Raw genomic sequence first — 10,986 nt, 5'->3', positions numbered from 1 at the left:
AACAAAGCTTGAGGGCAATCACTGTAACAATTTTGAGAGAAATAAAGTCGAAAGTGGCTGAACACAATGAGTAGCTCAGACTTCACTTTCACCAGAAGGCTATTTTTGGAGTTACATATTTTAATTGTTGATAAAGAAGGTTGTAACAGAAAAATGCCCAGTCAATATGTTAAATGATAGCAATCTACTATAACAACCATAAAATCATCAGGCTACTGACAGCTGGAGAAATTCCACATGCTAAGCAACTCAACTACAAAGAAATATTAGAGGTTAGAGGTTTGAGATGAAAAATACACTTGAACCTGTAATTGAATTAGACAAGCCTCACTGCACGTAAGGCTACAGCGGTCACCAGGACACAAAGCAAATGTCGGGTTACCAGAAGTGCATTTTATCAGCCACAGTGATTTATTGAGTGCTTTAATAATACAAGTGTACATCAACTGATCCACAGTCAAAAGTGGCAGGTCCCTAAGAAATTTACAAGCACTTTAAGTAAATCAAAATACATATTATTTTGTTCAATCCAACAGTCTTCTGTGTTGTGGGACAGAAGGCTAGTGATAAACAGAGTCTCAGTAATGCACAGTGATTCTGATTGAAGCTCTTGTACAAAAACTTGTTCCCAGTAGCATGCACCCACCAATAAAGACTTCAGTACAAAAAATTAACCCTAAGCACTACATTTAAGTAGAAACGAGATATAATTCTGAATGTGTTTTCCCAAAGATCACATAAAAGAAAAAAAAAATCAAAATAAAATAAACAACAACAAAAAAAACAAAACCACACAGTAATACAAAGCTTTGTAAGAAAGCTCTTACTATTACAGGTCCAACATTGTTTGCACTGAAAACAAAAGTTCCCATCTATGATGAGGTGGGAAAAAAATCCCAAATCTTTCAAGTTAATAGAAATCAACAAGGGAATAAAATGAGAGAAAAAAGAAAGCGTGGGAGAGAGGAAGTGGGGCAGGAAGAAGTGGGATGGGAAGATGGACAACATACCATCACAAAATGGTTCCAAATTTAATAAAAACAGGAAAATAAGAACCGAGGTCTGGAGGGGTGGGTAGGGCTACCGATGCACTTGGTGAATGTGCTTGCACAGGTCCGGCGGGGGCAGCAGGCAGCAGGCCCCTATGTGGCGTACCGCTTGGTCCACTGTCTGGCCATCCGGTCGTGCTCTGCTCTGTTGGTCATGTACTGTGTGGCGATGCTGCCCACCAGAGGGTCAGCTGCAAGGAAAGCAGAGTTGGGAGTCAGTAAGTACCAGCACCGCTGGGGAAGGAGTGTTTAGAAAGCTGGCAAGCAGCAAGAGGGGAGGAGATGAGACACTACTCTTCTAAACTGGACCACCACTGCTGCGGCTGAGCCAGTGACCTGCTGCTGACAGACTGTATTTCACACCAGCTGCCCAAAGAGTCTTTCTGTTTTATTGATAGCTCTTATCATATTTCTTGACAAGCCTTATTCTCTTTCCCTGTCCCCACCACATACTTCTCACCCTGCTCCCTTTGTATATTTTTTCTTTTGAGTCAGGGTCTTGCTCTGTCATCTAGGCTAGAGTGCAGAGGCGTGATCACAGCTGACTGTAGCCTTGACCTCCTGGGATCAAGCAATCCTCCTCCTGCCTCAGCCTCCTGAGAAGCTGGGACCAAAGGTGTGTGTAACAATGCCTGGCTAATTTTTAAATTTTTTTGTAGAGATGCAGTCTCACTATATTGTCCAGGCTAGTCTCAAACTCCTGGGCTTAAGTGATCCTCTTGCCTCAGCCTCCCAAAGTGCTGGAATTACAGGTGTGAGCTATTTGTCTTCAAGTAGATACTTCATGGAGAAAATGCAGGTGGGCTATGGGAGGGGGACTCCAGGGCTCTTGATGAGCTCTCTTGGGAAGAAGTCTGGAGGTCTGGACAACTCCTTAGCCTAGGCTGGCACCACAGGCAAGTGGCACTCTCCTGCCGGATTATCTTCTCTAAGGAGGCAGCAGAGTCTGAGCTGGACCAGTCAAAAGAGGTGAGGGATTGTCCACTTCTTCCTCAAAATTTGGGAACATCCAATCTACATAGCTCATTATTGCAAAAATACTAATAGATGTTACTAATAGCTGACACTCACCATGATTTACCATGTCCTAAAACTCTAACATGTTAAATGACATGGATTTCTGAGGAGCTGACACACGAGGAAACTGGAGCATAAGAAGGCTCAGTCACTTTCCCAACATGGAGCAAGGGGTGGAGCAGGGCTTGGAGCCAGAGTTCACCCTCTTAACTACAGGGTACCGGGAGAAAGCTTTCTATCTGGAATATTGATTGGGTCAATGTTTAATTAGAAAAATTGAGGCACAGTGGCTCATGCTTATAATACCAGTACTTTGGAAGGCTGAAGCAGCAGGATCACTTGAGTCCAGGAGTTTGAGCCTGTAGTGAGCTACAATCGTGCCATTGCACATCAGCCTGGGTGAGAGAATGAGACCTTCTTTTAAAAAAAAGACCCCCCCCCAAAATTAATTAATTTAAAAAAAGTAACTCAGGTTCCTAAAGATCCCAGATCTTTTCCCTTCAATTCTCTAATTTTACTCTTTCCCTGATTTTTCCCCCCTTTTTTGGTATTGAGAATTTGGGAGTATTAGAGCAGACAGGTAGGAAGGAACCAAAAGGGAAAATGAGAAAAATCATGAAAAGTTAATGTTTAGTAGGAAAAATCGTAGAGAATCTGGAAGTATGTGTGTGGTCCAACACCACCTGCAACTTGGGAAGATCCTCCTCTAGCCCTGTAAGACATTCATAGTCAGTCATAGGTTCTCAATATGAAAGGTGTAACAGAAACACTACCTTTTAATCCATCTGCTCAGGCAGATGATAACAAAGGCTTTGAAAGCTGCTCAACAAGACCTTGCTCAAGTTCTCTTGGAACTGGGCTTATCTTGTAATAATTATTCTAGGGAGAAGCCAGTTTCCTACATTCACTTATACCACAATTAGTAGATTACTTGGCATGTGGGTTCGTTCAGAACTTTTGCCTTTCTGCCTACTCTTTGTGATTCTTCTCCTTAATTTTCCCAGATGTTGAAACCAAAACTCTACCATTTAAACCAGTCCAGTCAAGATTCACAAGATTTAAACCAGCAATACCAAATGCAGACACAAAATACCTGGGAATTGGCCAGGATACTATTTCCGAAATGTGGCCTTTCAGTTGAGCCTAAGTAATGACATTAGAGTAGAAAGGGTCTATCTTTGAAAAAAATGATCTCGTTCTGATTCCTGGCATTCTAGAATGCAAAGACTAAGGTTAAACGTGGGCATCCTTAATAGCTTAAGTTTTTATCACTCAAGATAGGTGCTTAATTAAATAGAACTTATATTAGTGAAACACACTAAAGAGCCATTCTAACTTACTGATTGAGGGAAGGCTCAAAGTCAGAAGAATGACAATGATGTTCATGTTCCACCTCAAACTGTACCCACATCCAGAGTGTACACACTGGGAATAAGACAGGTCTGTCACTTCAGTTCAAAGTGGGCAGAAGGAAACAAATAAAGAATAAAGGGAACAAGAAGCTGTAGGGTGGGAAAATGTGTCCTATCAAGTATTAATAGTATTTCAGTACAGGCAAAAGGAGAAACAATGAAAAACAAGTTGGAGTGTTGGTAACACAATTAGTGTACATTGTATAAACTTTTTTGCATGCTTAAATAACGTTTAATTGCTTTCAAGGTTCTTTCACATTTTCAAATTTGATTTAAAAAATATTTTTTTCCACCTGTAAAATTATACATGCTAACTAACTATAAAACAGTAATTAAAAATCACCTCAGACAATATGCAAGAAAGTTGAAAGAAAAGACCATCTCATGTATAAATCCACGCAAAGAAAACTACTGTTAACATCTTGGCATGTTTTCTTCCTATACTTCTAAACATATCATGTAAAAAAAAAGGGATTAACTATTCTGCTTTTGTAATCTTTTAAAAAATAACTATACGATTTTTATGTCAATATGGTAAATAACTTTTTACATAAATAATTGTCGATCTACTTCATCATTTCTAACACCTGAATTAAGAACCAATTTTATGTTTTCAGATGTTTGGGTATTCTCCAACTTTTGCTTTAAAAACAACGCTGTGAGGACCATTACCAAACATGTATCTTTGGAAGTGATGAAAATCCTAAATTTGTTTACAGTATAAAATGAAGGGATAAAGTAAAAATATAAAATGAAGGAGTTAAAAAAAATCATGTTATTGGCTCGGTGTGATGGCTCACATCTATAATTCCAACACTTTGGGAGTCTGAAGGTGGCGGATAGCTTGAGGCTACGAGTTGAAGCCCAGCCTGGGCAACACAGTGAGACACCCATCTCCACAAAAAAATAACAAAACTTAGCCAAGTGTGGTGGTGTGCCCCTGTAGTCCAGCCTATTTGGGAGGCTTGCTTGAGCCCAGAAGTTTAAGACTGCAGTGAGCTGTGATCATGCCATTGCACTCCAGCCTGGGTGACAGAATTAATGTTCTATTAAACATAGTAACTATCTTCTCATATCAATTTACATGTCCCTATGATTTTCTGAATATTACTCCCAGTAGCTAGTGTTTAAACTACTATTTCATGAAAGGAGAAAAAGACTCCTAAACACTTTTTCGTATGCTGCACATAAAGATCCAGTTCAGTGGAATAATCCTGAAGAACTAGTTGTGAAAATGGATCTCTGCTGAAAATGGTAAACTGTATATGCTTAATTAAGGGAGGACTTTTCAATGTCAAAGTCTGAAAATACTGTTTCTTAGCAGAATGTCAAACCTAATAAATGCTAAATAAAAGTAACAAATCTAGCAAAACAAACCTAGTAATAAAAAAATAAAAACCATGTTAGATATAGTGAACCCCAAGTTTCTCTTCAAATAACCAGTATGTCAGTATGTTCAGCTCTCTTATTCTTTAATTCTCTATTTTAAAGTTTAACTTCCTTGTAGTTTCAGTAAACAACCTTTTCCACCAGTTCTAATCAATAGTTCACATCTGTTCCCCCAGTCCCCTGTCCTGTCCTGACTCATCCCGGTCACCTGTTCCAGTCACCTGCTCTGGTCTCCTGCTTTGACCTCTGCCTACCTGCTATGACCTGCCCATAACCATCCTTCCCGCCAAACCACCTGCCCTGCCACTATGGCTCGTATCCCTGCTCCCTTTAAAATAGCCAATCGGAAGGAGACTAGACTGTGAGGTCTAACCCTAGCCAATAGGGGAATGACACAGCAGTAGGGGCGACCTCCTTCAGGCATAAGTACCCCTTTCCCTCCCTTGTCCAGGTTCCATCTGTGAGCTGCACCCTTCTATAGAAGTAAATTGCCTTGCTGAGGAAATTTATATTCAAGTGCTACTTCTTTTGCAGCATTGAAAATTCTACTTATAACAACCAAGTTATCAATCAATGGTTTTTTTTTTTGAGACAGGGTCTCACTCTGCCATCCAAGTCAGTTTCCAAACATAAATTGCTGTACCCTATTTCTCTAACAAGAAGAAAATATTTCTCATCATTTTGGGTTTCTAGATTACTATTTTCCCAAATCTTTATTAATATTTGGGATTATCATCTGTCCATTTTCCTCATCTTTACTAAAGAAAAGCCACAAAATTAATCAGTAGATAAGTAAACTGAAATAAAAGTCTCCTACATTTTCTGTTTTTGTTCAATAATTATTTACACTTTTGAAAAGAGGAGCATGTTCAGGCTAATACAGAGCAGGGTTGGACAACTTTAAGCACTTAACTCTCCCAAATACCAGTATGGCATGTATTAGAGGTTCCCTGAGGCAGAGGTATAGGACCTATGGTGTGATTAATAGAAAATCATAGAGATGGAAGTTGGGTATACAAAGCTTTCCTCTAAACCACATTTCCTCATCTGTTTAATAAAAATCATCTCTCTCTCTCTCTCTCTCTTTTTTTTTTTTTTTGAGATAAGGTCTTGCTCTGTTGCCCTGGTTGGAATGCGGTGGCAGGATAATGGCTCACTTCAGCCTGGATTCCTGGGCTCAAGCAATCTTTCTACCACAACCTCTTGAGTAGCTGGGACTATAGGCACACATCACCATGTCCAGTTAATTTTTTTTTTTTTTTTTTTTCGTAGAGACGAGGTCTCCCTATGTTGCCTAGGCTGGTCTTAAACTCCTGGCTGCAAGTGTCCTCCCACCTTGGCCTCTGAAAGTGGTATGATTACAGGAAGAGCTACTGTTTTTAGTATTATAGCATTTTTGTTGACAAAATATCAGCCATAAAATACTAACCTGAATGAAAGTGTAAGACTGCAAGATTACTGATGAAGCAGAACATGCCTTCTTCTTACTCATCTCTACTTCCTCCCTTACTCATCTCACCTCTGTCTCCCTACACAATTCAGAAGCAAAGCGTATATACTTGTGAACTAACCATCACTATTTGCAAGTGAGTGAATACTGACTGGGCACACTGGCTCATGCCTGTAAGCTCAGAGCTTTGGGAGGCTGAGGCGGGAGGATAGCTTGAGCTGAGGATTTTGAGATCAAGACTGGGCGACACAGTGAGAACCCATCTCTACAAAAATAAAAATAAAAACATAAAAAATAGCTGAGTGTAGTGGCATGTACCTGTGGTCCCAGCTACTTGGTAGGCTGAGATAGGAGGTTCACTGGAGCCCAGGAGGTCATGATTATAGTAAGCCATGATTGTGCCACTGCACTCCAGCCAGAGTGACAGAGTGAGACCCTGTCTTTACAAAAAAAAAAAAAAAGAAAAAAAAGAAAAAAAAAAGATTGTTATGCATATTCTACCTCTTCCCATTTTTTGAGATTTGTGGTATGTGCACCTTTGATTCTAAAAGAAAAAGGCTCAGACAACTCCTACTTTGCCTCTTTAATGGATGGAGCTACACTGGGTATCTTGGAAGCCAAAGGGTTTATAGTCCTGTCTAGAAAAGGGAGAACAGAGACAAAGATCAAGACTAAAAGGGATTGATGAATGTAGATGCAAAAATCCTCAACAAAATACTAGCAAACTGAATCCAGCAGCATACAAAAAAGCTAATCCACTATCAACAAGTAGATTTTATCCCTGGGATGCAAGGTTGGCTCAACATATGCAAATCAACAAATGTGATTCATCACATAAACAGAATGCAAAAAAAAAAAACCACATGACCATCTCAACAGATGCAGAAAACGCTTTTAAAATTCAACATATCATCTTGTTAAACACTCTCAACAAACCAGGTACTGAAGGAACATACTTCAAAACAACAAGAGCTCTCTATGAAAACCCCACAGCCAACATCACACTAAATGAGCAAAAGCTAGAAGCATACTCGTTTGAAATCCTGAACAAAACAAGGATGCTCTCTCTCACTACTCTTATTCAATATTACACTGGAATTCCTAGCCAGAGCAATCAGGCAAGAAAAAGAAAGAAAAGGCATTCAAATAGGAAGAGAAGAAGTCAAACTATACCTGTTTGTAGACGATATGATTCTATACCCTAGAAAACCCCACTGTCCTTGCCCAAAAGCTCCTTGATCTGATAAACAACTTCAGCAAAGTCTCAGGATACAAAATCAATGCACGAAAATCAGTAGCATTTCTATACACCAACACCAAACAGGCTGACAGCCAAAACAAGAATACAATCTCATTCACAATAGCCACAAAAAGGATAAAATACAGCTAACCAGGGAGGTAAAGATCTTTATAATGAGAATTACAAATCATTGCTCAAAGAAATCGGAGGTGGCAAAAACAAATGAAAAAACATTCCATGCTCGGGGATAGGAAGAAGACTGTTAAAATGGCCATACTGCCAAAAGCAATTTACAGATTCAATGCTATTTCTGTCAAAGTATCAATGACATTCTTCACAGAATTAGAAAAAACTATTTTAAGATTCATTTGGAACCAAAAACAGCCAGAATAGCCAAAGCAATACTAAGCAAAAAGAATAAAGCTAGAAGTGTCACATGACCTGACTTCAAAGCATACTACAAAGCTATCGTAACCAAAACAGCATGATACTTGCACAAAAACAGACACATAGACCAGTGGAACAAATTAAAAAGCCCAGAAATAATGCCACAGATTTACGACCATCTGATCTTTGACAAAGTGGACAATAATAAGCAATGGGGAAAAGACTCCCTATTCAATAAATGGTGCTGGGCTAATATACAGAAGATTGAAACTGGACCCCTTCCTTACACCACATACAAAAATCAACCAAGATAGATTCAAGACTTAAATGTAAAACCTAAAATTATAAATACCCTGGAGGACAACTTGGGAAATACCATTCTGGACACAGACCTAGGCAAAAATTCCATGATGAAGACTCCAAAAGCAACTGTGACAAAACCAAAAATGAACAAATGGGACCTAATTAAATGAAAGAGAGTCTGCACAGCAAAAAACCAACCAAACAAGCAAAACACACACACAAACTATCAACAGAATAAATAGAAACTCTACAGAACAGGAGAAAATATCTGCCAACTATGCATCTGACAAAGTTCTAATATCTAGAGTCTATACGGAACTTAAATTTACAAGCAAAAAACCAACCCCATTAAAAGGTGGGCAAAGGACACAGACAGACATTTCTCAAAAGAAGACATATATGCAGCCAAACAAGCATATGAAAAAATGATCACTCATCATTAAAGAAATGCAAATCAAAATCAAAATGAGATATATCATCATGATACCAGTCAGAATGACCATTATTAAAATGTCAAAAAATAAGAGATACTGGAAAGGTTATGAAAAAGAGGGAAACACTTATACACTGCTGGTGGGAATGTAAAGCATTTCCACAAACCACTGTGGAGAGCAGGTGGTGATTTCTCAAAGAACTCAAAGCAGAATTATCATTTAACCCAGCAATGCCATTACTGGGTATACACCTGAAGGAATATAATCTTTCTACCATAAAGAAACATGTATGTGTATGTTCATCATAGCCCTATTCACAGTACCAAAGATGTGGAATCAACCTAAATGCCCATCAATGGGGTAGATTGGATAAATAAAAAGCTGTGGTACATATACACAAAAGAATGCTACGCAGTCATAAAAAAGAATGAGATCACGTCCTTTACAGCAACATGGATAAAGCTGGAGGCCATCATCTTAAGCAAACACAGGAAGAGAAAATAAAATACTGCATGTTCTCACTTATAAGTGGGAGCTAAACATTCAGTACCTATGGACACAAAGAAGCAAACAACAGACACTGGGGCCTACTTGAGGATGGTGGGTGGGAGAAGGGTGAGGATAGAAAAACTACCTATGCTTATTACCTAGGTGACAAAACAAACTGTACACCAAAGCCCTGTGACCTATATAACAAATTTGCACATGTACACCTGAAACTAAAATTGAAAATCCAGGCTAAAATGGAAAAGTAGCAGCTAAGTGGTAAGAGGAAAGTGAATCCCGAGCAAATGGAGAAAATGGCAGACTGCTGAACTGTTGCTGACTCTGCAAGACCAAAGAACATTCTATCTTGGTTGGTTGGTAGGTGGTATGGAAGAAATTACATTAAATTTTTAAAAATTTCCCTTTCATAAGAAAACATACACATCTTGAAGAAACACAAACAAAAATAGTATAGCACTGTGGAAAAGGGCATGGGCATTGGATCCAGAAGGTCTGGGTTTATACCTCAGTTCCACCACTGAGTCTGGTTACCTTGGGCTAATTACTTAACTAATTACTAAATTACTAATTACTTGGGTTAATTACTTAATCCCTATGTGCCTCAGTTTTCTCAACTGCAAAATAGGGAGAATAATGGTATCTACTCCATAGTTTATGAGAATTAAATAAATTAATCCTTGAAAAGCATATACAAATTGAAGACAAATAAGTATTTGTGTGCATCTTTTAAGAATATAAATCTAATTGTCTTTTTAAAGACATTCTCTTCAGATAAAATCCGAAGTCAGCATGGCTCCCAAGGTCTTCTGTGATATAGACTTTATCTTTCTAACCTTCTCACCTCATGTTTTAACCGTAATAAATGACTTAAAGCTTTTTAAATAAGCCCTGCTCATAGAGGGCATGGGTTTGAGACTAACCTGGTCAATATGGCAAGACCCTGCCTCCACATAGAGTTTTAAAAATTAGCTGGGTGTGGTGGTACATGCCTATAGTCCCAGCCAATCTGGAGGATCCCTTGAGCTCAGGAGTTCAAGATTGAGGGGAGCTATGGTTATGCCACTGCACTCCAGCCTGGGTGTCAGAGTGAGACGCTACCTCAAAAATAAATAAATAAAAAATTTAAAAAATATTAAAAGGATCAACAATTTCACCATTTACTTGAAATAAAAGCCCTTTGTCATATGGCACCCTTGCAAAATGTGTTTAATATGATCAGATCTGACATTAGACAGGATGTTACATGACATTACCATAAGAATTTTTAAAACTTAGGCCGGGTGCGGTGGCTCACGCCTGTAATCCCAGTACTTTGGGAGGCCGAGGCGGGTGGATCACGAGGTCAAGATCGAGACCATCCTGGTCAACATGGTGAAACCCCGTCTCTACTAAAAATACAAAAAATCAGCTGGGCATGGTGGCGCATACCTGTAATCCCAGTTACTCAGGAGGCTGAGGCAGAGAATTGCCTGAACCCAGGATGCGGAGGTTGCGGTGAGCCAAGATCGCGCCATTGCACTCCAGCCTGGGTAACATGAGTGAAACTCGGTCTCAAAAAAAAACAAAAACAAAAAACAAAAAAAACAAAAAAAACAAAAAAAAACACCAACAAAAAAAACTTAAAGTAAAATATTTTAAAAATTTGGGGTATTTTCTGGGACATCTGATTACCTGAAACAAGTTACTAAAATACGCAATAAAAAAATAAGCTCTGTTTTTTCATTACTATGTATCTTTGTTTATGTTGGTTCCTCTGGGATAACCTTTTCTACTTTTTCACCTGGCAGGCTTTTACTCA

At 38.9% G+C, this 10,986-nt stretch overlaps 1 protein-coding gene across 3 annotated transcripts in view; it reads right to left on the bottom strand.

The window, feature by feature from the left end:
- Positions 1 to 388: 388 nt before the first annotated feature.
- The window catches only part of UBE2E2 (ubiquitin conjugating enzyme E2 E2), a 365,295-nt gene continuing 354,697 nt past the window's right edge, over positions 389 to 10,986 (bottom strand). For all 3 annotated transcript variants that reach the window (XM_032267656.1, XM_032267665.1, XM_032267673.1), the window contains exon 6: positions 389 to 1,240. In XM_032267656.1, the coding sequence (XP_032123547.1) occupies positions 1,143 to 1,240 (98 nt within the window). In that variant the 3' untranslated portion in view covers positions 389 to 1,142. The remainder of the gene's footprint in view (positions 1,241 to 10,986) is intronic.

This window comes from Sapajus apella, unplaced genomic scaffold, assembly GCF_009761245.1.
Source record: "Sapajus apella isolate SASKATOON/1434 unplaced genomic scaffold, GSC_monkey_1.0 scaffold4, whole genome shotgun sequence".
NCBI lineage: Eukaryota > Metazoa > Chordata > Mammalia > Primates > Cebidae > Sapajus > Sapajus apella.
The sequence above is the reverse complement of the archived record's forward strand: the minus strand, read 5'-3'. Positions and strand labels throughout refer to the sequence as shown.